This window comes from Thermoascus crustaceus, assembly GCF_041956765.1.
Source record: "Thermoascus crustaceus strain CBS 181.67 unplaced genomic scaffold VTN00scaffold_4, whole genome shotgun sequence".
NCBI classification, from domain to species: Eukaryota; Fungi; Ascomycota; class Eurotiomycetes; order Eurotiales; family Thermoascaceae; genus Thermoascus; species Thermoascus crustaceus.
Window position 1 is genome coordinate 405,226 of NW_027192530.1, and position 23,510 is coordinate 428,735.

The 23,510-nt window shown below is 52.8% G+C and overlaps 9 protein-coding genes across 9 annotated transcripts; 5 read left to right on the top strand and 4 right to left on the bottom strand.

The window, feature by feature from the left end:
* Positions 1 to 508: 508 nt before the first annotated feature.
* Positions 509 to 4,270, top strand: VTN00DRAFT_6739 (uncharacterized protein; the record flags this gene model as incomplete). The annotated part of the gene is made up of 2 exons (XM_069433408.1): positions 509 to 518; positions 579 to 4,270. 2 exons carry the CDS (start codon positions 509 to 511, stop codon positions 4,268 to 4,270), a joined length of 3,702 nt encoding a protein of 1,233 aa, XP_069286793.1.
* Positions 4,271 to 4,925: 655 nt separating this feature from the next.
* Positions 4,926 to 7,163, bottom strand: VTN00DRAFT_6740 (uncharacterized protein; the record flags this gene model as incomplete). Its single annotated transcript, XM_069433410.1, has 3 exons — positions 4,926 to 5,149; positions 5,223 to 6,940; positions 6,997 to 7,163. 3 exons carry the CDS (start codon positions 7,161 to 7,163, stop codon positions 4,926 to 4,928), a joined length of 2,109 nt encoding a protein of 702 aa, XP_069286794.1.
* Positions 7,164 to 8,029: 866 nt separating this feature from the next.
* VTN00DRAFT_6741 (uncharacterized protein) lies at positions 8,030 to 9,610 on the top strand (the record flags this gene model as incomplete). The annotated part of the gene is made up of 1 exon (XM_069433411.1): positions 8,030 to 9,610. The coding sequence occupies one exon, from the start codon at positions 8,030 to 8,032 to the stop codon at positions 9,608 to 9,610; it is 1,581 nt and encodes a 526-aa protein (XP_069286795.1).
* Positions 9,611 to 10,044: 434 nt separating this feature from the next.
* VTN00DRAFT_6742 (uncharacterized protein) lies at positions 10,045 to 10,701 on the bottom strand (the record flags this gene model as incomplete). The annotated part of the gene is made up of 2 exons (XM_069433412.1): positions 10,045 to 10,575; positions 10,687 to 10,701. The coding sequence occupies 2 exons, from the start codon at positions 10,699 to 10,701 to the stop codon at positions 10,045 to 10,047; spliced, it is 546 nt and encodes a 181-aa protein (XP_069286796.1).
* Positions 10,702 to 13,236: 2,535 nt separating this feature from the next.
* VTN00DRAFT_6743 (uncharacterized protein) lies at positions 13,237 to 14,082 on the bottom strand (the record flags this gene model as incomplete). Its single annotated transcript, XM_069433413.1, has 3 exons — positions 13,237 to 13,478; positions 13,612 to 13,732; positions 14,080 to 14,082. The coding sequence occupies 3 exons, from the start codon at positions 14,080 to 14,082 to the stop codon at positions 13,237 to 13,239; spliced, it is 366 nt and encodes a 121-aa protein (XP_069286797.1).
* A 2,058-nt stretch (positions 14,083 to 16,140) lies between these two features.
* On the top strand, positions 16,141 to 16,434 carry VTN00DRAFT_6744 (uncharacterized protein; the record flags this gene model as incomplete). Its single annotated transcript, XM_069433414.1, has 1 exon — positions 16,141 to 16,434. The coding sequence occupies one exon, from the start codon at positions 16,141 to 16,143 to the stop codon at positions 16,432 to 16,434; it is 294 nt and encodes a 97-aa protein (XP_069286798.1).
* An 83-nt stretch (positions 16,435 to 16,517) lies between these two features.
* VTN00DRAFT_6745 (uncharacterized protein) lies at positions 16,518 to 17,550 on the bottom strand (the record flags this gene model as incomplete). Its single annotated transcript, XM_069433415.1, has 2 exons — positions 16,518 to 16,609; positions 17,382 to 17,550. The coding sequence occupies 2 exons, from the start codon at positions 17,548 to 17,550 to the stop codon at positions 16,518 to 16,520; spliced, it is 261 nt and encodes an 86-aa protein (XP_069286799.1).
* A 1,822-nt stretch (positions 17,551 to 19,372) lies between these two features.
* VTN00DRAFT_6746 (uncharacterized protein) lies at positions 19,373 to 20,623 on the top strand (the record flags this gene model as incomplete). The annotated part of the gene is made up of 3 exons (XM_069433416.1): positions 19,373 to 19,854; positions 19,966 to 20,444; positions 20,502 to 20,623. 3 exons carry the CDS (start codon positions 19,373 to 19,375, stop codon positions 20,621 to 20,623), a joined length of 1,083 nt encoding a protein of 360 aa, XP_069286800.1.
* Positions 20,624 to 21,018: 395 nt separating this feature from the next.
* VTN00DRAFT_6747 (uncharacterized protein) lies at positions 21,019 to 21,677 on the top strand (the record flags this gene model as incomplete). Its single annotated transcript, XM_069433417.1, has 2 exons — positions 21,019 to 21,148; positions 21,205 to 21,677. 2 exons carry the CDS (start codon positions 21,019 to 21,021, stop codon positions 21,675 to 21,677), a joined length of 603 nt encoding a protein of 200 aa, XP_069286801.1.
* Between the last annotated feature and the right edge of the window lie 1,833 nt (positions 21,678 to 23,510).

The following is a 23,510-nucleotide window of genomic DNA, read 5'->3' on the forward strand; positions in this document are numbered from 1 at the left end:
AGCTAGGTAGCACAGTTCCTCTGGAAGAAAAGCGTGGTGAGACAGGTGGACATAAGGTTGCAAGTGCTGACCTCCTACACCAACAGTCGTAGACACTCCAAGCCATTATTGGTGGTCTAGAAATCAAAAATGGAAGGAAAAGAGAGAACCTCCCAAGAGATTATGTATAAGCCACGCGCGAGACATGGCCTCTGTGTTCAGTAAGCTCATCTTCTGTTCTCGAGAACTCCAAGACCAGAAGAGGACCGGGCACGTGAGAGGCAGTCTTGCTTATGTAATACACACACACGTGACCCTGTGGCACATGCTTAGTCATTTGAGGCTACTCCGATTTGCCTCCAACACCAGACTTCGCATTCAGCTCTCCATCCAAGGCGTCGACGATCTCGAGTCTCATCTGTCGTCGCATTGCCATCGTCGCGGTTCTCAATCCGGATGTAGCTTCCCCGACTGTTTTGCCCTGATTCAGCGTTGCCCAGCTTGTCTCAGTGCTCCTATAGCCGTCATCATGTCTGACGGTAGGTCGTCTTCATCTTCCCCATCCCGACGTCCTGCGCAGTCGCTGACTCCCTCCACAGCCGAATTTGAAGAGGTCAGACGGCTGCAGGCTGAGCGGAATGCCGCTGCAGCTGCAAAGAAAGGTTCAAAGACCTTCGATCCATCCAACCAGCGAACTGACGTCTCGACCAAGGTTTCCCTGACTGAGACCTTCGACACGGATCTTTACGATCGCAATGGCGCGAACAAATACGAAGGCTACAATACCTCGATTCCCGCCGATGGCGAGGATGAGGAAATGGCTGAGGCTGATGATGGACATCGGCTGGTTGGGCAGTACACGGCAACGGCGGACCAGGTGAATGAGCTTGCTCATGGCAAGGGTGTTGAGGAAGAGGACATACTTCTTGGGCGTGAGAAATCTGCCAGGATTTCGGATCGTGAGACTGATTATCAGAAGCGACGCTTCAACCGTGGCCCTCTTACTCCCACGAGAGCTGATCCGTTTGCCGCGAACACCCATGCGAACGTTGAGACGGAGGGCCAGACCTACCGGGATGTTATGAAGCTTCGCGAGCTCGAAAAGGAAGAGGAACGCGTCAAGAAGCTGATTGCGGAGAAGCAAGCTCGTGGAGAGAATGGCGTTGCAGAGCACCAGGCTACTCTGAAGATGGAGGAACAGGACCATGACAAGGAGAATCGTGAGGCTGGTTCTACGGTCTCAGTGGCAGCTGGTCGCAAGCGGAAGCAAAGATGGGATGTAACCTCAGAGCCTACTCCTGCCGCAGAGACAACACCGCAGCCTGCTGAAACGAAGGCTAAGAAATCGCGTTGGGACCAGACTCCTGCTCCAGAACCTCCGCAAGAAGCCCCGAAGCGTCGATCACGATGGGACCAGGCGCCCGCAGCTCCCCCAATTGGAGCAACACCGGTCGGAAATCAGGGCCTTGCGACCCCGATGCATCCTTCCCAGGCTCCCGTGATGCCAACCACTTTTGGAACAGATATCTCCGCTCGCAATGCTCCGTTATCGGATGAGGAGCTAGACATGATGCTTCCCGGTGAGGAAGAGGGCTATAAGATCCTCGACCCACCTCCGGGATATGCGCCAATTCGGACGCCTGCTAGGAAGCTCATGAGTACCCCGGCACCCATGCCAACCGCAGGTGGCGTCGGCGGTTTTATGATGCAGGAGCCCGAGAACCCCCGCGCTCTTGGGAAGCAGCTCCCCACGGAGATTCCAGGCGTTGGCGACTTACAGTTCTTCAAGCCGGAAGACATGGCGTACTTCGGTAAACTCGTTGACGGTGCCGATGAAAACACCATGTCCGTTGAAGAACTGAAAGAAAGGAAGATTATGAGACTGCTGCTGAAGGTTAAGAACGGCACTCCGCCAATGCGAAAGACCGCTCTTCGCCAGCTTACAGATAATGCCCGACAATTTGGAGCAGGACCGCTTTTCAACCAGATCCTTCCTCTGCTCATGGAGAAGTCTCTGGAAGACCAGGAGCGTCACTTGCTGGTAAAAGTAATTGACCGTGTCCTTTACAAGCTAGATGATCTCGTTCGACCATACGTCCATAAGATTCTTGTCGTCATTGAGCCATTGCTCATTGACCAAGATTACTACGCTCGTGTTGAGGGTCGCGAGATTATTTCGAACCTTAGCAAAGCCGCTGGTCTTGCTACCATGATTAGTACGATGCGTCCTGATATTGACCATGTCGACGAGTATGTGCGCAACACCACGGCTCGAGCTTTTGCCGTTGTTGCTTCTGCTCTTGGTATTCCAGCCCTTCTTCCATTCCTTCGTGCTGTGTGCCGCAGTAAGAAGTCATGGCAAGCAAGGCACACTGGTGTCAAGATCGTCCAGCAAATCCCTATTCTTATGGGATGCGCCATTCTGCCCCATCTGAAAGGATTGGTGGACTGTATCGCCGATAACCTCAGCGATGAGCAAGCTAAAGTAAGAACAGTTACTAGTTTGGCAATTGCTGCCCTTGCTGAAGCAGCAAATCCATATGGTATTGAAAGCTTCGATGAGATCCTCAACCCTCTTTGGACCGGTGCCAGGAAGCAACGTGGAAAGGGTCTCGCAGGGTTCCTCAAAGCTGTTGGCTACATCATTCCTCTCATGGACGAGGAATATGCCAACTACTACACCAGTCAGATCATGGAGATTCTACTGCGGGAGTTCTCTTCGCCTGACGAAGAGATGAAGAAGGTTGTCCTTAAGGTCGTGTCGCAGTGCGCTCAAACCGACGGTGTGACTGCCAGCTACCTCAAGGAGAACGTTCTTCAGGAATTCTTCAAGAGCTTCTGGGTTAGGCGGATGGCTCTCGACAAGAGAAATTACCGCCAGGTTGTTGAGACGACTGTCGACCTGGGGCAGAAGGTCGGAGTTAGCGAGATCCTTGAGCGGATCGTCAACAACTTGAAGGATGAGAGTGAAGCTTACCGCAAGATGACGGTCGAGACAGTGGAGAAGGTGATCGCCGCGCTGGGTGCAGCGGATATTTCTGAGAGGCTCGAGGAGAGGCTCATTGACGGTGTCCTATACGCGTTCCAGGAGCAGAGCATCGAGGATATCGTTATCCTGAACGGCTTTGGCACTGTCGTCAACGCTCTCGGCACCCGATGCAAGCCATACCTCCCCCAGATTGTCAGTACGATTCTGTGGCGGTTGAACAACAAATCCGCGACTGTTCGCCAGCAAGCTGCGGACCTTATCTCCCGCATTGCAATGGTTATGAAGCAGTGTGGTGAAGATGCCCTGATGGGCAAGCTTGGTGTCGTGCTATACGAAGACCTCGGTGAGGAATACCCTGAGGTGCTTGGATCTATTCTGGGTGCCCTGCGCTCCATTGTCACTGTGGTCGGTATCAACCAGATGCGGCCACCGATCAGAGACCTCCTGCCCCGTCTCACACCCATCCTGCGTAACCGCCACGAAAAGGTGCAGGAGAACACCATTGACCTGGTCGGTCGTATTGCCGACCGTGGTCCTGAATCTGTCAACGCCCGAGAATGGATGCGCATCTGCTTCGAACTTCTGGACATGCTCAAAGCCCACAAGAAGGGTATCCGTCGTGCTGCCAACAACACGTTCGGTTTCATCGCCAAGGCCATCGGTCCGCAGGACGTTCTCGCCACGCTGCTGAACAACCTGCGTGTCCAGGAACGTCAGTCTCGTGTCTGTACCGCCGTCGCTATCGGTATCGTGGCCGAGACCTGTGCACCCTTCACCGTCCTGCCTGCTCTTATGAACGAATACCGCGTTCCCGAACTCAACGTCCAGAACGGTGTCCTGAAGGCCATGTCCTTCCTCTTCGAGTACATTGGTGAGATGGCAAAGGACTATGTCTACGCTGTCACTCCTCTGCTTGAGGACGCCCTGATCGACCGTGACCAGGTCCACCGCCAGACGGCCGCCAGCGTCGTGAAGCACATCGCCCTGGGCGTCGTCGGACTGGGTTGCGAAGACGCCATGATCCACCTCCTGAACCTGCTCTACCCAAACCTGTTCGAGACCAGTCCGCACGTCATCGACCGTATCATCGAGGCCATCGACGCCATCCGCATGGCAGTCGGAACGGGAGTCGTGATGAACTACGTCTGGGCCGGTCTGTTCCACCCCGCGCGCAAGGTCCGCAACCCGTACTGGCGGCTGTACAATGACGCCTACGTGCAGGGCGCGGATGCCATGGTCCCGTACTACCCGAACCTGGAGGAGGATGGCATTTCGCGACCTGAGCTGGCCATTGTTGTTTAAAGGGAAAATAACTTAAAAATCTGCTAAAGGCTACTACTTGGTGCGTTGCTTGGTATTTAGCTTGTCGATCATCGTTATCTCTGGGACCTGCGGGGATCGCTTCCATATCATTCTGATGCCTCTTTTTTCTTGAAACGTGTCTTCATAATACTCAAACTTGCCCAAAGATGCTCTCTCTGCTTGTCTCTTGTTCACGGTGGATGGGATTCTTCCTTTCAAAGCATGTATGTGTGTATGTATGTAGGTAGCTACCTAGGCTAGCGGGATGTGAAATATCGTTTATATCTACTGTTCTGGATTGTTTAACGCACTTTGCTCTCTCTCTGTGTGTAAGATTGAATTATGATTGCATGATAGGCTCTGTACAGTATATATGTATCATGTTACCATATTCATCCATGGATGCATAGAGGTATGTACTCCCATATGTCATTCATATAACAAGGTCAGTATACACCAGGATATGCCTGCATATATTTTATCGCCATCATGTCATAGATATATCCCAAACATACAAGAACAGAAACAGGGAAACGGGGGGTATGTTATATATATCCATCGGAATCGGTCAAGATACCAAACCATTTTAAACAAAATAAGCCGCGTGCTCCCCATGCAGAACACGTTCAAATCCAACCATCAACTGACGAATCAGTCAAATACCGTAGGGGTACTCCGGGAAAGATCCAAGAGACGTCGCTTCTCCGTCCATGAACCCGTACAGGAGATCCTCATGCGGGTAGGCCTGCAGCTCGAATCGCGTGTCAATGTTGTTGCCCGTCTGGGCTGGTTGAGCCAGGTTCGAAGAGTCCGTCGAGAACATGCGCAGGATCGCGTCTAGATCGAACGAATTTGGGGAGTGGTCCTCCACGGCGGGTTCTGCAGATAGGATTTGGTGTCAATAATGCTACAGTACAGCTAAGCGCTTTTCAGTGAGGATATGTTCACATACCAGAAACCAGGTTCAGCCTATTTACGGCGATAAGCTTCCTGATAATGTTTGCCGGCCTGGACACACCGCCGTTGGGCAGCGTGAGCTCGTCCAAACATCTCAGACTCGCTGCCAGCATGGACGAATGCTCTCCTCCTTGACTCCCCTCCGAGGCAGCAGCGTTCCGGACATGGATGGTACATGCGACGTATACCGCGTAGCTTATCAGATACGGAGCGCCTCGAAGGCTGTACGCGGACTGATAAGAAAGGACAATGCTGGTGATGTGTCGGGCGGCTGTGCTGCAACGTCTCCACGAACTTGCGGGTGGAGCGGCAGACCGTAGGTGGCCGTCGGAGATAAAAGGTCGATGTAGCAATATGATGAGAGAATGGTATATCGCATGGAGAATCATCAGATTTGGTGCAGGACACCGCTGCGTGAAGACTGTGTTATCTTTCCAGGGCTCGAATTTGAGATCTGCAGGGAGATTCTCGCTCCAGGCGGTCAGAGCATCGTCTATCGACTGAAGACTTGCCCTCGCATTGGCTGCGGTCGCGCCGACGACGTAGAACCGGTTGATAATCTTCGTCATTATCCTGGACAGCAGACAGAACTGTTGGAAGGTGGTCACGGAGTGGATTGGAGTCGGGTTCCAAGGAATCGAAGCATCCGAAGGGAATTTGGGATCGATGTACGGGGTCCACAGCTCCTTTTCCTCGATGGTGTCCATAAAGTTGCGGGAGACATGGGCATCCCGCAGATTGATGGCCACCGGCCGGCCGAGGTAGAGGCTCTGCAGCTTGTCGCAGATGAATGCGCCCCAAAACACCCTCCTACGAATCTCGATCTCCTCTGCATTATGAACAGTCTCTTTGCAATCCAGATGCAGGCCCAGGTCGTACACCATGCGCAGAGCGTAACCAGTGTACAACCAGCCTTTGGAGGTCTCTCCACGAGCGTTGTACGTTGATCCCAGCAGCAGAAGGCCAACCAATGTGGGAATACTCGAAGAACTCAGCAGAGCATCTTCTGCAAGAAGCTGATCGCAACGCAGGAAGAAGCGTCTCCCTGCTGACTTTGGATCCGAAGAGTCATCGCGGACTTCAATCCTCTGAGAATATTTGCTCGCGCAAGCGAAAATTGCATTTATCATGAACTTGGAACAATAAGGACCACCATCAATGAGGTCTCTCATAATGGCTGGACGATATGTTAGGAGAAAGGTATGATGTTGACGGTTCCAATGAAGATCCAAGAGATGCATCGCCAGGTCCACATGGACCCCATCGATGTCGTTCAATTGGCGCAGCTCATGCTCCCGCTGTCGCTGGAGGATCGCGTTTGCGATCAGCTGGTTCCGGACATGCTCAGTGACCCGCAATTCCGCTAAAAAGATGGGCTGGCTCGGGCCTTGCAGCGCAGAGGAGGGTCCGAAGCTATCGACTCTGCCACCTTCATCGACGGAGAGAAAGGGCCGAACGTCCAATTCCTCGCACGAAGAGTAATCTCCATATTCATCATCGGTGGCATTGGTCTTATCCACCCGAGACTTCCCTTTCTCGGCTGGGATGTCTGCCGTAGACGGTCCCTGCGATAGGCAAACCTGGTTGTCGACAACGGAGATGGAATCCAATATTCTTAGCCTCTCCTGGGAAGAAGCACGCTTTAGACGCACAAGCACATCATCGAGGGCTCGTTTCTCGCCCTGGATGGCGTTGAGGAGGGCAGTGGACGGTCTAGGGACGAGCAGGTCAGTGAGCTCCAATAACGGTTGCGGGCAGAGACTTTGCACCTCCGCTTGGGCACCTCGAGCTTGTACACGCAGTCCCGCTTCTGGCTAATGCAGGAACCGCATCGGGGACGGCGCGTATCGCATCTGATCTTCCTCGCGCGGCAGAACTGACATGCGCGGGCCAAGATCTTGGGCTGGCCCGGCAGCGGGTCGGGGGGCTTGGTCATGGTGGAAGGGGATCATATAACACGAGCAGCCAAGAACGTGAACGTGGGCCAGACGATCATGACGAGTCGCGAGTCGGACCGCCAGCATATCGCTGGCTGGTCGTGCAGGTAGCTGGAGAGAGAGAGAGACAGAGAGAGAGAGAGATCACTATGGAGATGGAGATGAGATGGGATGAAGCCGAGCCGGCGTTGTGGGGAAAACGTGGAGGCCGCCTCCACGCCGACGCCGATCCGGGGAAGATCAGCAGTCAAGGCGGCCCTGTCAACTTGTCTGCGCTGCACATGCTGATAATCATGCGCTGACATGACAATCCTGCTCTGTCGGCTTTAAAAGTTGAATAGAATATGCTTCTTTCAAAGGTGCCGTACATACTTGGTACATTACATAGGTACACTGAGCTTGAGGGATCTTGGAATGCCATTGGACGAAAGCAGTCACTTCTTCGGCATTTACTATATACTCTATAGATACATACACACTGTTTATGCTATTATATATTTATATTTCCGAGCTATAGAGAGGTATATATCTACTCTGCCGATGCACACTCCCGACTGTTGCACACGGTACCCACCGGTAACGGAGACATATTCCCCGAAACTTACACCCGCCAAAATGTGTGTAACGGAGGCGTAAGATCCGTGACAGCACCATCCGACGTCGCGTGCTGCATCTCCGTCTCCGTCGTCGACATGATGATACCCACGCTCACAGAGACAGCAGACCTTTAAAGCCCCTGAAGGCCCCAATCGGGGTCTCTTTTACGAGTTCCAGGCATTTATTTCCTCAGACCATCGATTAACCGTCCATTGGACCCGATTTCCTCCCCCTCCCTCCCCATCTCCCTTCCTCTATCCAATCTAACATGGCCCCCCTTCCAGAACAATGCGACATCCTCGTCATCGGCGGTGGTAACGCCGGCTTTTCCTCCGCCATATCAGCCGTCCAGTCTGGCGCGAAGCGCGTCCTTCTCATCGACAAATGCCCCGAGCAATGGGCCGGAGGCAACTCCTACTTCACCGCGGGCGCTTTCCGCACCGTCTACCACGGCCTGCAGGACCTGCTCCCCATCGTGAACAATGTCGACCAAGCCACGGCGCAGAAAATCGACATGAGCCCCTACACGGCAGAGGACTTCGCGCATGACATCCGCCGCATCACGGGCGGGAGGTCCGATCCGCAATTGGCAAGCGTGCTGGTGCGGGATTCGAATGGTGCCGTGAAATGGCTCGCGCGTAACGGGGTCCGATTTCAGCTCTCATTTAACCGTCAGGCGTACGAGGTTGATGGAAGAATCAAGTTCTGGGGCGGGATGTCGTTGAAGACTGAGGACGGTGGGAAGGGACTCATCGAGGACCACCGCAAGGCCGCGCGGAAGCTCGGGGTCGTCGTATCGTTCTCAACCGCGGCGAAGAGACTCGTCACGGACCCTAAGACTGGAGCTGTCACCTCAGTCATCGTCATCCACGACGGCCGGGAAAAGGAGATCAAAACCGGAGCCGTGATCCTCGCCGCAGGCGGCTTCGAAGCGAACCCGCGCATGCGCGCGCAGTACCTGGGTCCCAACTGGGACATGGCCATGGTACGCGGCACCCCTTACAACACAGGCGATTGTCTCCAGATGGCCATCCGTGACTGCTCTGCCAAGCAGGCTGGAAACTGGTCCGGCTGCCACTCCGTAGCATGGGATGCCAACGCGCCCGCGCATTCAGGAGACCGCGAGATCTCGAACGAATTCACAAAGTCCGGCTACCCGTTGGGCATCATGGTGAACCGGCGGGGTGAGAGGTTCGTCGACGAGGGGGTCGATCTGCGCAATTACACCTACGCCATGTTCGGCCGCGCGATCCTCAACCAGCCGGGTCACATCGCGTTCCAGGTCTGGGACTCGCGCACCATCCCCTGGCTCCGGAAGGAGGAGTACCGGGAGGAAGTCGTGCAGCGGATCACGGCGTCCTCTATCCCGGAGCTGGCGGAGAAATGCGCCCAGCATGGTCTGCAAGACAAGCAGAACTTCATCAAAACCCTCACGGAATACAACCGTGCCGTGCACCAGCACCGCCGGGAGAACCCGGGCCTGAAATGGAACCCTGCTGTGAAAGATGGCTTGTCGACGCAGTCGAGTACTGATGGTCTCAGCCTCCCGAAATCGAACTGGGCCTTGCCCATCGACGAACCGCCCTTCCTCGCCGTCAAGGTCAGCTGCGGCGTGACCTTCACCTTCGGCGGGCTGGCCGTGAACCCAGAGACGGCAGCGGTGCTGTCATCCGCCACGAACGCCGAGATCCCGGGTCTGTACTGTGCGGGAGAGATGCTGGGAGGTCTCTTCTTCGACAACTACCCCGGCGGTAGTGGGCTGACGGCGGGAGCCGTGTTCGGACGGAGGGCTGGCAAGGCTGCTGCCGCTGCGGTGCTGGGTTCTGCGCGCGGGGAGGCGAGGCTGTAGTTGTATCTCTCCTACTTGATCTTTGGAATAGCTATATACCCGAGATTCAATGATTATATGTGAAAATGCGAGTTGGTCGTTCTCACAGTATATATGTCCGCAGTTATCTAAACCAACCACATAGGGTGGTAACTCCGTGCTATACCTAGGTTAGGCAAATAGATAGGAAGAAGAAAACAAAATGAATTATGCCGATTACAATCATGATCATAACAAATAGTTCCGCTGTCCCAACTACGCTTCTTCATCTCCCTCTCCTTCAAGGTAACCTCTCATCCCTGATCCATACATAATTCCTCATTCCCCCTCATCCTTCCCTCCCTCCTTCCTTACCCCAGTAGCAACATAACAGCCACTAATTACACTATACCTATCACCCTCCCCCCAGCACTATCCATCCATCCACCATGAAACCCAAAAATCCAAGCCCAACTTCAGGTCAACAACACCGACAACTTCCCCCGCGTCTTCCTTCCCTTCCCCTTCTCACCCACACAATCCTCCTCAACAAGATACTTACTATCCTCATCATCACCGATCCTCTTCACACGATCCACCTCCCCCGTACAATCCTCCGATCTGTAAAAGGTAACTTTCCGCACTGCATCCGCACCCATGTTCGTATAAGGCGGGATGATGTTGAAGCCGTAGAAGTCGCTCGCTCCGGATTCGGACTCTGATCCGGATCGGGAACCAGACTTTGTCTTTGTCTTCGATCTTGATTTCAGTTTGTGATCGATACGCTCGCATCTATTAGGGATGAGGTCGAATTCGGCGGATGCGAAGCCGGTGTCTTTGGCGGAGGGGGTGGAGCAGGATGTCATGGTCCATACACGCGCTGCTGCTGCGACGGCGGCATACTGGTCCCGGTTCTGCTCTGAGGAGCTGTCATGATGATGGTCTTGGGCGTTGGTAGAGAGGACGAAACTTAGGAGGAGGATGGGTAAGGTCTGGAAGGCTTTTGTCTGTTTGTTTTTTTTTTTCATCAGGTTAGCTTAGTTTGTTGAGTCTCCCTTGCAATGTATGATTATTCACCGCGAAGGGGAAGGGGTAGGTAGTGAGTAAGTGGGACTCACCTTTGTGAGAATCATTTTATTCTTTTTCTTTTGCTCTTCTCGTACACAATGGATGGTAAACAAGAAAGTTGATTAGATCTATTTTATAAAATCCTTTTAGGCTTGGACAGGTTACAGGTAGGTAGGCAAGTCAGGTAGGTAAGTAAGTAGGTAGGTATGGAGGTTAGGTAGGTATCTAGGGATGAAAATGACATGGCATGACATGACATGACAACCTCCATTGCGCAAGGAGCGCGGCACGGGGCTGCAGCATACCTACAATCAATTAAATGCTTAGATAGGTAGGTAGGTAGGATAGATAGATCGATAGATAGACAAGTAAATTACGCTACCAATCCACCTGAAGGCTTACTTCTTAACCTTCAGTATGAATGTGGCACAGTATGTATAGTTATATTTTTCGATAGGTCTGTACTTGATTAAGGGACAAGTTAGACATAAATGGAGTCAAGAGAAACTAGTTACAGATTTATTGCAGTGCACATTCAACATTAATAAATACCTTCCCCCCTCTCCGTTGATGTGGAAAAGGAGAGGAAAAAGAAAAGTACATCCCCCTTGCATTCCAAATGTGCATGCAGATCATCCGTCCCAAGTACAAGAGCTGTACACCACACGACTTGGTATCTGAGAAGAGAGGGGCGAAGAAAGAAGAAAGATAAAATAAACAGGTCAATTGACCTTGCAGACAGAGACCAGTCATAGACAGAAAAAAAAAATCATAACTTGACACAACTCAGATCACATGCACATGCATCGACAGTCTTTAAGTAGGTAGTAGATGTAGAATGGAATAGGATAGGATCAATTCATCAGTCAGTTCTCCATTCCCATTCCCTTTCCCTTTCACATACTTCTAAGAATTAAGATTATCTTCCTTCGCGCATTGCTCTTGTGATGCGAGACTGACTTTGTTATATATTTATATATACAGCGAGGCGGCGAGACCTGACGGAAATCAGGGTCAACGACTACCACCAACTCCTGCGCTATACCATACCACTACTACTGTGAACGGCTGTATATATATATAGCACAGTAGCTGTTGTTGCAGCCGTACAGTGGTGTCACTGCCAATCTTGAATTTAGATGGTATACCATACACTATACATACCCCCTAGATTACTTGGATACGCGTATATAAACACGCTAAGACCCAGAGACCAAGAAAAGGGACAGGGAATAGCACAAGGACTGATTGATGTCGGAGCGATATTCTTTCCTATGTACCAAGAAAGCATATACACGTATATATATGCAGACATACGCGAACAGGAGTCACTCCTGCAGGCTAGGTACCAGTAGCTACTATGCCCATGTAGAGAGCCACGAGGTCCCGATCACATCAGAATGATACGAACTCGAGAGTACAGGCAACTGATATCTATTTTCAATTCATTCAGCGACACCGACAACAGATCCGACACATGCAAGTCAACAGTACTGTATGTATTCCATGCCCGCTCCTCAGATCTCCAACATCATGACCAGCTGGCACTCACAGTGCAAGAACCATCATCCTGTTCTGCACCACTGAACAACGGAGTAGAGCACAGAGTACTCCTAAATCCACTCTGTATACAGGGTGAAATCTCACATCACATTTGCCACTGGCAGTTCCACCATTACGACCACAGAGAAGACCCATGGAAGATGGGACAGACTGCTCAATGGAAGTATCTGTGCTCACACCAGATGGTGAGCCCGTATGCTGCTTGCCAGGTCCTATCCTGAATCTTGAATCTCGAAAGTTAAGACGTCGACACCTAAAGCCTGTCGATATCCCGGTGCTTCCCAGTTCAGGGCAAACTGCGCTCAGAGACGGACGGTAAGGAACCCAATCGCTGTTTCCATATATCCCTAGACTTCTTCTCTTTATCAGAAAGGTAACTCTCAACATCACCTGTCTTCGTCAGTCTGTACTCAAATGGCCTCTAGCACATTTTTCATTTTCTCAGGGACGTCCTTGGTGATACTGAAACCACCCCGAGCAGACTAAACCAGGAGCAGATGAGACCGCAAAACAGCATCTTCTGTCAAAGACCGAAAAGCAGAAACTGATCACGCGAGGCAGCGTCGGTACACATCGAACTTGTGGTCAGTTACACAAGACGGCGCATACAGTACAACTGAAAGTCGTACGCATGTCACTCCATTATTCAGCCAGGAAATAGTAGATTTCTTCAATCGGCAGAGCTATCACCGGTTGTAATTTCGGAATCTTCATGCTGGGTACACATCAACACCATTGCGAGGACTCAATAGGTTTCCAGACACGTAATTGATGAGAGACACGGGGGCCATATCATGTCCATTCTATTGATGTATGCGACAGTCTGTGCTTGCTTCAAGTCAGGGACAGTCAACAATAATGTCTCATAGGATACGACAGGTTGGACGGCCACCTGAAACACCGCGTATCCACGTGGAATGACGATGATTTCATCCTGTACAGACTCAGGGGACTGCTTGTGGTCTTCTCCTGAGCTGAAGCATGGCGAGCCGCGCATGCTCCGCGGGCGCTGACATCATGCCAAGACTGGCGCGTGCTTAGCTAAGGCCCCATCCGCACTCGTTCATCGTGCAAAGCTTGTTTGTGTGCGTGTCCAGCGGCGGTGGAGCGCGAAAAGGGGGATTTCCCGGTGGCCAATCAGGCACATGCGGGTTTCCAGAAACGGGCAATGTGCATTGTGGAGGGCGGGCTTGGCTGGGGCGGGCAACGGTGCGTTTCAGGATGGTGCGCAGACCCTGAGCGTGCGTGGCTGCGCTACCGGGATCGCACACAGGGATTGCTGGATCGCAGGAACAGGCTTTGCGGGGTCTATGGCTAGGGACTAGGCTTTCCCTGGCCCGATGGCCGATGAGGCGTCGAGCTAGCTGGAGAGGCTGGGGAGGGCTGCTATGCCACCACCCGCGGGCACATACAGTCACGATGCAGCTGAACAGTAGGTAGGTCCTCGTCCTCGCTGCAGGAGGCAATGAAGCTAGCCTGCTCGACTTCCCGTGTCGCCCATGCTGGGAGGGGAGAAAATTCGGACCCTAGCTGCTGTGACACGCGTCAGCCCCGGCAAGCACGCAATGCGGTTCGTCCGTGGCCTCGTCAAGCCCGGTTATCTGTCTTGGCATTCCCCGGCTATCGAATATCTGCCGTGTGGGCTCCACCCTCCGCGCCGGACTGGGAAGGAACGTCCCTTGGGGAACATGCCCTTCTGTCCATGCCGGTGGATCTGCCCTTCCGCTGCCTGCCCGCCAATGGCCGCGCCCGCTCCCATGCTCTCTGCTGCTCCCACACAGCACCCCTCGTACCTTCTCCTCTCGTGCCGCGCAACAAGTGGCTGGCTGGTGGGAATTTGGGCTCTCTCGGGATCTCCCAAAAGATCTGTTTGGGCTCACCATTTTTTTTTTTGCGGCCGTAACCGTCGCAGAGGGCAATGTCGTCGACCCGGTCGCCTGGTCGTTCCTGATTCGCCGGCGATCACGCCGCACAACGTGACTTTCGTCAAGCTTTCCAAGGGGCTTCTCTGCTTGACGATCTGCCGAGTAGGATCTGCCGAGCCTCGTGCAGATGACAGATGCTTATGGGGACCATGAGCATCTCATCCACAGTACGGAGATATCTTCGACAACCATGATTGCTCCGTTCCCATCGAGCGTTCCACCGTGCTACCAATACGACTCATGCCAGAGCTGTTTCCCTCTGCTCTTCTGAACTTATTATTCGCAACAATTTGATGGGACCCTGCGATGACAATATAATCGTATTATTAATTTGCATCGTTTCACCTGTGCCGCGTCCGCCGTGTCTGTACAGCGGAAGACGTTACCCAGTAGATAACAATAGATCACTGGTCATCCGGTTATCTTGAACGAATAACGGCAAAGTAACAGCCATAGGTAATTGCGTCTCCGGTACTTGACGGATCTGTAATGGACGTAACGGGCTTCATGGTCAATGGACCACTCCGAGAGACACAGATCTCAGTGATGATGTCGACATCTACTTGGTTATCTGGTTGTCCTCCATGCGACAGCCGGGATCATTAGATGCGTCTGGTAGCGCCGATAACCTAGGCTTGATCACGGACAACCATTTGCCATGCGACCTCGGCTCTGCAGCCATGTATGAGGCACGAAGTTTACCTCTGGACATATGCATCAGTAGCAGCAGGCGTGGTGACCACCGTCACGTCGCCATTGGCACGCGAAATCGGGCTCCAGTCAACCAGAAAAGGTACCTTCGCCTCGGGTTGTCATTTTGGACGAGGGGGAGCACTGCCCCTTCGGGGAACCCGCGATGAGACTAGGATATATGGGATGAAAATGTGATGGATCCAGCGTTCCGCGACTCCCTAATTCGTCATACTCAGCCTGGAAAAGCCTGAAAGGGGGACCTGGTGGTAGGCTGGTAGCTCGTGTCGACGCAAGAGCGTGCCGTGTCGTGGGGGAAAAAAGTCTTGGTGCTCCCGCGGCGAAATCAGCTGGGCGAGGAACCACCTATAATTTCGTAGCATGCGGTTAGTCCCATTCGATTAACTTAAAGTGTTGAGTCTACCTGCCTGGCATCCTGGACAGGGTTTGACGAAAAAAAAAAAAAAAAACGAACTTGTGCTCCGACATGCAAAGGTAGCCAAGCGTTATTTGGAGATGCGGTGAGGACAAGGCTAATAATCCGCACGCTAAGCCGTGCAATCACAGCACACCACGGGTCAAGCCCTCAGGAGCCAGCGGTCAAAGCAGAGACGGCCTTTCGACTACTGCGTATGTATGTACTTCCGTACACGTCGGAAGGAACGAGCAAATTATGATAATTCCTACCAGTAGCATCGCCGTTGTGGGCCCTTCTCCAGCCCTCCTAACTGCAGTTCGAACATCGAGGGACTTCCTAGATGCTCCGGTACCAGCCTTACCGATTTAATATTATATTTAGCGTCGCTGCCGCGGAGAATTCCTGTCTGGTGGACCTCTGACCTCAGGTCCAGATAGCCACTCAATTGAAGAGACTTTGTTTTCCCGCAAGTATTCAACAAACTTCGACCATCTCACCTTTGAACGTCCTTTTTCCTTTTTGTGCATACCTCTTATCATCCATCCATTCGTTGCGGTATTAATTGTGGAGGTCCCAAGGTAGCAGAGACAATATTCCCGGTAGGAGCGCTTCGAATCTGTATGAAGGTGCCAAAGTTGTCCCCAGCATCTGTATGCAGGATCGAGGAGGCCAGCTATCGGCACCGCGAGGACAATGTCATTTGTTTGCGGTTCGAATCTCGTAAATCATGATTACCGAGGCGCGTCTGCGTCTCCACAGGGACCGGGTCTCCCACCACGTTCTTTGTTGCTCTTGCTCCCTTCTCCAAGCTTGGAACCTCTGCCTTGGGCCTCCGAACGGAGCGACCAACACAGCTCACATTCCAGCAGAGTCAGAAAGTGTAGTAGGTAACTCCTCTACAGCCACACATGGTGACGCGCCCAATCGAGACGCTTCTCAACCCTTATCCAGTACGGAGGACTGTTGTCCAGGCGGTCACGGGCTCGCAGCACGGCAGGGAAAGCCCATGCTCAACTGCAGAGGGGCTCGGGCGGGGCAGCATTGGCGTTATGGTTGGCGCTCTTGAGCCTACCAGTGCAAATGGCGGATGCCCAAGTTCTGAGAAGCTTAGCGGTCATTCCTCCAAGCTCCAATCCTTGGCAGCAGGAGAAAGTCTGAGACTTGACTTGGGACCTCCCGCTATCTCAAAACCTCAAAGTTGAGGATCGGACTAGAATGTCATCTAGTCCGACTAAGGGCCGCCTCTCGACCACATTGCGGTCGACCCACGTTATCTTTGCCTGAGCTAAATATTATTCAACACGTTGACCGTTCCATAGTCAAAATTGCACTGAACCACCTTCTCCTTTGGGAAATTCGCAACCCCATTCAGAGCTGCTGTGCATTAAGGACGTTAATTTAGAGCATGGCGCGTAGGCCCTGTGACCAGCGACCAAGGAGCCGGGACTTGCCTACATACGGCATAGGCAACCTGCTAGTGAGCTGGATAGCGAAATTTCAATTGTAAACGAGAACATGAAGCACCACCGTCACGGACTGCTGTTGAATAATAATCATAGGAGGGATGGATAGTTGGATCACAACAGCAAGGTGGTGTGCACTTTTTCATGCGCCTGACGCGAAAAAAAACTCTTGCGCAAGCTGCAGCAGAAGCGCACCTCACTTGCTTAGGAATCCGGGGCATGCACTCGAAATTCGAACCTATTTGTCGTGAGTACGGGAGGGGAATTTCTGACCGCCCTTGGCTATGCCTTGGCTATGTTCTAGCACTTCCGGGAGAAGAAATACGCGGTGTGCAAAACCGTCTCTTAAATGACTCTGTGTCAGTGGTTTGATTCTTCGCATAGAACCCTCAATTTCGAAACAATAATCAATTGCTTCACAGAAGACTGGCAGAAGCGTGAGCTTTGAAGGGGTGGTTGTGTCGACCTAGCTGCATGGTGGCTGACATCGCAGTTGAATATCCACGGTGTTCGACGTCGCAAAATCGACCACATTTGGCCTAATTCCATAGAGACTCACCGCGGAATTTTCCGCATCGGGGACTGTGCCACGAGGGGAATCGTCTCCTGGCAGTTCCGTAATGTGATTTTAGGTAGCGTTAGTGGTTATGCGGAGTCGCTCTTGTACGATAAGTTTTGTTCCGTACCGCACTCCGTTCTCAGGATTGTAAGGCGTTCCGCTAATGCTGGTGGCTGTTGGCGATTCGTAAAGCTCATCCACTCGGGCCTGCACTCTGACGTCGTTGTGCAGAACGACTTGCCGTTCTTCTGCCGCGGCTCTCCGCTAACGCTGGCGTCGTGCAGGAGATGGCCCATGGATCAGAGATGCTGGATGCTGGATCCCGGACCATGGTTGTGATCGCGGTGATGGTTTGTCGGTTCAAGCATGAGAGACGAGTATAGACCCACTGGATAGCCTTCCTGCACCTCCATCTGCACATCCATGAGAGGGACCTGTGGTACCGGCTAGCTAAGTCGCGAGGACTACAGGCCTCTCCGGACTCTCTGGCTGGCCTTGTTACTGCGCATGCTGCTCACGAGAACTTCAGATGAGCCTCCGCAGAGTAATCTCCATCAGATATCCATTGGTTGCGAGTGATCCTCGACATCTACTCTGTACTCTGCTGCCTGTAGAAACTTCCTGGGTCTTTGACAATATATGATAGGGCCTGCAGCGATGTAGATAAGAAGAATTATTATGATTATCACCTTGCTGGTCTGATGCGACTGCTCTGCTATGCAGTAAACAGTAGATGAGAAGCTGCTGCTGGAGAAAGCACCACGATGGATGCCCCCCCCCTCTGTGAACCTTTCCCCTGTGCCTTCCACGGCGTTTCATCCTCAACCTGTCTGAGAGGAGCTCCCATTCCATCGTGTCTCATGCCACGCTGTTGTAGCGCAACATGTCACTGACCACATATCGTCATATTAATCCATTCCAACCAATGCGGCAGTCCACTCCTGTCACGGGTTCAGCGCCGGCAAGCAGCCTGCCGGCCTATTCTCCTCGAGTCTGTAGGGGGCACAGCTGCCCACAAGATCATTGTTCACGGTCGATACCTGCAAGATAGATACACACAGGAGATGGCGCCAAACCCTATTCACGAACTTGGTCGAACGCTTCGCTACTCCGGAGGAGAGCTTAAGGTGTGAACCTTCAACCCCATGTCCCGCAGCCAGTGAGAGGTAGCGATGACACCTCCGCCAAGTCAGCAGCAGCAGCACCAACCACCATGTTCCGCCCGCCATTCCACAGCGTCGCAGAGAGAGGGGAGAGAGAGAGCAACCGCCTACGTCAGGGCTGGTTGTGACAAGGTGCAGAGGAGGAATGCTCAGGGAATGCCGGGGGCCCACTACCTAATACGCATCTCCCGCCGTCTCTAGCAGCGGTGGAGCGCCGGGCACCTGAGCTTTTATCTAGAGGGTGTCTCCCCACGGAAAGGGTACGTTCTCTGGATCATCCACTTCCCCGCTGCCCTGAAACGTCCCAGACCAACGCTCGTGGGAACCTTGCTGGCTGCACCCCCTCTGACCCTTTTTGTTGCTTGCGCTCGCACCCGTTCTCCTGAGCCACCACAACCCCCCCCCTTTTTTTTGTGTCTGTGCCTCGAGTTCTTTCTCCCCGTCGCGCGGCCGTCGGGTCTCTTGTGCGGCAGGACGCGTAGGCGGTGGTATCCACGGTTCACACCAGCGTGTCCCAGCGTTCCCGCAGCGCTGGGAGAGCGTCTCCCGAGCAGTCGGTCCCTTTTGAGCCCAAGTCGTCCACCCGCCCCAAGGCCGCTAAGCTGGCGGTGGCGCCGCCTGCAAGCGGCCCAGGAAACGATCCGCAGCCTTCCCCGACGGCACGTCGTCAGTGGCACAGGCCAGCTACGCCAGGGCTTCCTTTTGTCCCTGCGGTGCGAGATCCGTCCTTTTTCATAAGCTACGCCGATCCCCTTCCCCAGACAGTCGATTCCTTCCTCCCTCCCGCAGGGCTCAGAACGTTCGAGGATCAATCCAGCCTCAATCAACGCCTTCGCGCGGATCAATTGATCACCGCCTGCTGCTCCGCCGTCTCATCAACCCTGTCGTCCGCACGCCGACTTCCCCCGTCCTTTCGCGCTGTGCCCGGGAGGCTGTCCAGCTGCTTGTTTTCTCAATGACTATGGTCATTGAAAATCAGAACCGCCAGTACGGCGGGATGGGCTTCGACAACGTCTACCACAACAACATGCAGCACAATAACCCGCAGTTCAACGATCCTTGGTCCGCCTCCCATACCTCTTCCCACCCGAACCCTCCCATGTACGCGACGTCCATGGGTCCCAGCCAGCTGGGCCTCAACCACGTCAAGCAGGAAGACGTGACGCGACCGGCCGCCATTTCGATGCCGTACTCCAGTATCCCCGTGTCTGCGCCGTCGTTGGTGGCAGGGAGCAACTATTCGACCGCCGGTTATGGGAACTCGGAGATGTTGGGCATGCAGCACGAGATGCCCCGGACGACCTTCGAGCAGGGGCAGACATACACCACCGCTTCCCCGATCAGCACCTTTACACCCGCAAACTATGCCCCTCTGAACTATGCGCAGTCGCTGCACCACCAGCCGCAGCACCAGGATTCGCGTAGGCTATCTCACGCGTGAGCACCCCTCTCTATCTTTCTGTCCGCCCTACGTGCGATTCTCTCTTGCGCACTGCATACGGAGCGGGATCTGGTGTCAATGACACCCTTGAGCTGACTATGTGCCAGAAATGACACCCGTGCGCCGGCACCACCAGCGGCTTCCTTCGGGGACGCCCTGGACGCCAGCCGTGGTATGGTCGCGTTGAGTCAGGATCTGACTCCAAGGAATATCTACGGTCCGCGAAGCTCGAGAGGGTCGACCGACTCATACGGCTTCCCTTCGACTCATTCTTCAGCCTCGTCGATCTCTTCGGCAGGTAATTATCCATATTACAGTGCGTCAGTTGCTTCCGTGGAATCTTCCGTCACCGACTACAGCTCCACCACTTCAGAATCCTACGACAACCTCCCCTCCCGAACCCTCCCCCGGCCGTCGGGTCTCCTGGCTGGCAGTGCGCCCCCTGGACCGCAGTCGATGATGAGCCAGTTCAGTTCGAAGATGCCGTCCAACACACAGAAGAAGCACAAGTGCAAGGTGTGCGACAAGCGTTTTACCCGACCGTCTTCGCTGCAGACCCATATGTATAGCCATACCGGAGAGAAGCGTAAGTTCTGCGAATACCGTGGTCTCGGAATAGGAAATGCTAACGGCGTTTCTTCAGCGTATGCTTGCGACGTCGAAGGTTGTGGACGACATTTCTCCGTTGTTTCGAATCTGCGCAGACACAAGAAGGTCCACAAAGGTGAAAAAGAAAATGGAACACCCGAAGAAGAAGAACAATAATCTTCCCGGAATACCCTTACCATTTTGTTCAACATCGAACACTCACGTCCGCTGTTTCGTTGAGCGACATACCGGCGTCATTTGTGGCTGAGTTGGGCGCATGATGAAAACCTGCCTGCCGCTGGTTTGGTTTTATTTAATGTCTGGTTATGTACCTTGTACAACAGTTTCCTGGCTTTTTGTTTTATCATTCTGTTCGTCTCCCCTGGTTCGGTCAGCGACCCGACTCGGGGAGAATTGATACCCCTCCTGGAATTCTTTTTGTTGTCTTTTTTTATGATGAACAAAGCAGGACATGGCACAGGGCCAAAACGGGGATTCAATTTGGTGATGTTCCTTTTGTTCCAACGTTATGACGATAGAGGTCCTCGTTTTCCTCGGAGTGGTTTTCGCATATGTTCCTGGTTTCCGGTCCCTCGCTAGACCGGGGATTCGCTTTGCGTTGCATGTGCTGTCTTTCAGCTGCGTCCGCATGTCTTTTCACTCTCATCAGATACCATCTACTTACGTTGCTCGCAGTTTGGTGTGAGTGTATATCCCTTGGTTCGGGCTCTCTTGTGTTTTGCGCTGAATCTGCGGAGATTTGCAGTCGGCAGTCGTGCCCGGCATAGCCCCCTTCCTTTTCATGCTTATATCTTCTAATTCTGCAAGAGGGCCGTTTGATGGCCTATATCTTTCGTTTCACCTCTCCCAGGGGCCGAGTACAGTCGTGCGCAGAGGTACAACCTGGGACATTCGTTTGGGGACCATAAAAGGAAACAAGGGAGCGAATCATGCCAACAGTCGCTTTAATCTGTCCACACGATCACAATCACATTACCACTATTGTTTAATTCTCATTCGCAGCAGGGCACAGGGTCGTGGTGCATGTTTTCCAAAGCTGTTCGCTTTTTTCAATACTTCTGTGCGGGGAGTTGCCACCGAGGGAGATTTTCTCGAGCCACAGGACCACCTTTTTGATATCGGCCATGTTCGTGCTATGTGTGAAGAGCCTACTTGGTTGACATTTGACCTGTTATCCCCACCAGTTCGGCCTATTTGCTTTCTTACATGATACAGGCAGCTGTGCATCCTGCCGTCGCACGGCCCGTTGATCTGCAAAGGTGATCTTCGTCGAACGTTCTGAGCCAGAGAGGCGGGAAGGGTAATATTCTAAGGTCTACCTGTGATTGATCGGCCGCAGCTGTACGTGAAAGCATGTATATATTGAGATACCTGTACTCTAGTACTATATACCAATTGTTCAAATGGTCGGTCCACGTATGTACTCGACGTAATTGTCGCTGCTTGCCATTTGATCACTGCTCCGCCAGGAGGTACGAATTAAGGAGGGCAAGGCAAAGACATTGCAAACCTTGAAGTGTACTAAACACGTGTAATCCTACAGCGATCATATACGGGCGTAAGAGCGTTCAACGGGAGTGGGGATGAGTGCGCGCGACTCGTGTACCACAGACCTGTGGGGAAAGGCGCAGCGAACCGAGCCGAGCAGTGCGGAGAAGGATGGAGAACGGAGGATTCTGATCAGCGGCAGCCGCAAGATCAGCACCAAGAATAAGGAAGCAGAAGAAGAGGAACATGCAACTTCAGCTGTGATTCTGTATTCATCCATGATACCTAAGCTAGTCTCCACAGGTTACTTACACAGTGCTCAGGCATGGACTCTCTCTTGCTGATCGGGTTGTTTGGGGATGGATTAACTTTGACACGGTCCGACACACGACAAAAAAACACATGACCCCGCACTCGCGCACCTGGCTTGACACAGCACAGCAATGCAATGCAAATTAATTATCTACCCAGCAGTACCTAACAATACAAAAACATCCACACAAAAATAAATCCCATCTACCTATCCACAGCCGCAGCCGCACCACACCATCCAGCCTGATCAACCACTTAAGTACCTAGGTACCTGGTTAGGGTAGGTAGGGTAAGGGTAAAAAGGGTCGTGGGTGAATTTCATTTTCCCGACGCATGAGATTTTTCTCCTTCACTGGCAAGGTTTATTTTATTTTATTGAAATATCATTGGTGCCCTCAGTTCTCGACTCAAAAATCAGGCCCACTGCACGCACACACACATGGTCACCGCGGAGCGGCCGAATCGTTTGGATTTCTGAGGTTCTCTGTTCGGACAACGGTCCGGAGTGCGGAGTAGGTTGGGTTAGGTTAGTGGTTAGTAAGAGGAGGACCTGGGTAGGTAGGTAGGCTCTCCGTTGTTCATAACCTAGTGTCAGTAGTCACTGGCTACTATCCCCCTGCCAGCCCTGCGGCCCTGGTGAAGGGGGTTTAGTTCGAAAGGTAGGCGATTTTCCATCCGGCCGAACTCGAAGAAGAGGGTCATGGATGGTTCTGGTCCATGCTGTGAGGCTATGTGCTTACTTACTGGGTCCGTATGTAGGTTATGTATACCTTGTCGCCTTTCCATCTGTTTTACTCAGCGTGTTTTAAGTAAACCCCAGAGTCCGCGAGCTCCTCGGGGATACTTTCATTCTACTTTTCTTTCTGGGATGAGAATCAGGAAACATACTTTCTTAGGTACTTGAATGAGGCTTCTAAGCGGTGTAAAAGGAACGAGGGGATTCCCATGTTCTCCTTGGCGATGCTGGTTGAGTTGTACTGTACCACGTAGCCGAAAGAGGGTCAAACAGGTGATTAGGTAGAAGTCTGGATGGTGACTTCGGGCTTGCACCTATTCTTTGACAATATATTCGACCATCTAGTCTCTAAATGCACCAAATGTAATAGGGTTGATTCAAAGATGAATAATAACGGCAAAGGCGGTTCTGGGAAATTGGTCGACTGTTTTAGAGTCGGGAGACAAAGGTTCTGCTATCGCAAGCACTATACGTGAAACTCCCTTGGCTGCCCAAGTTCGGACGACA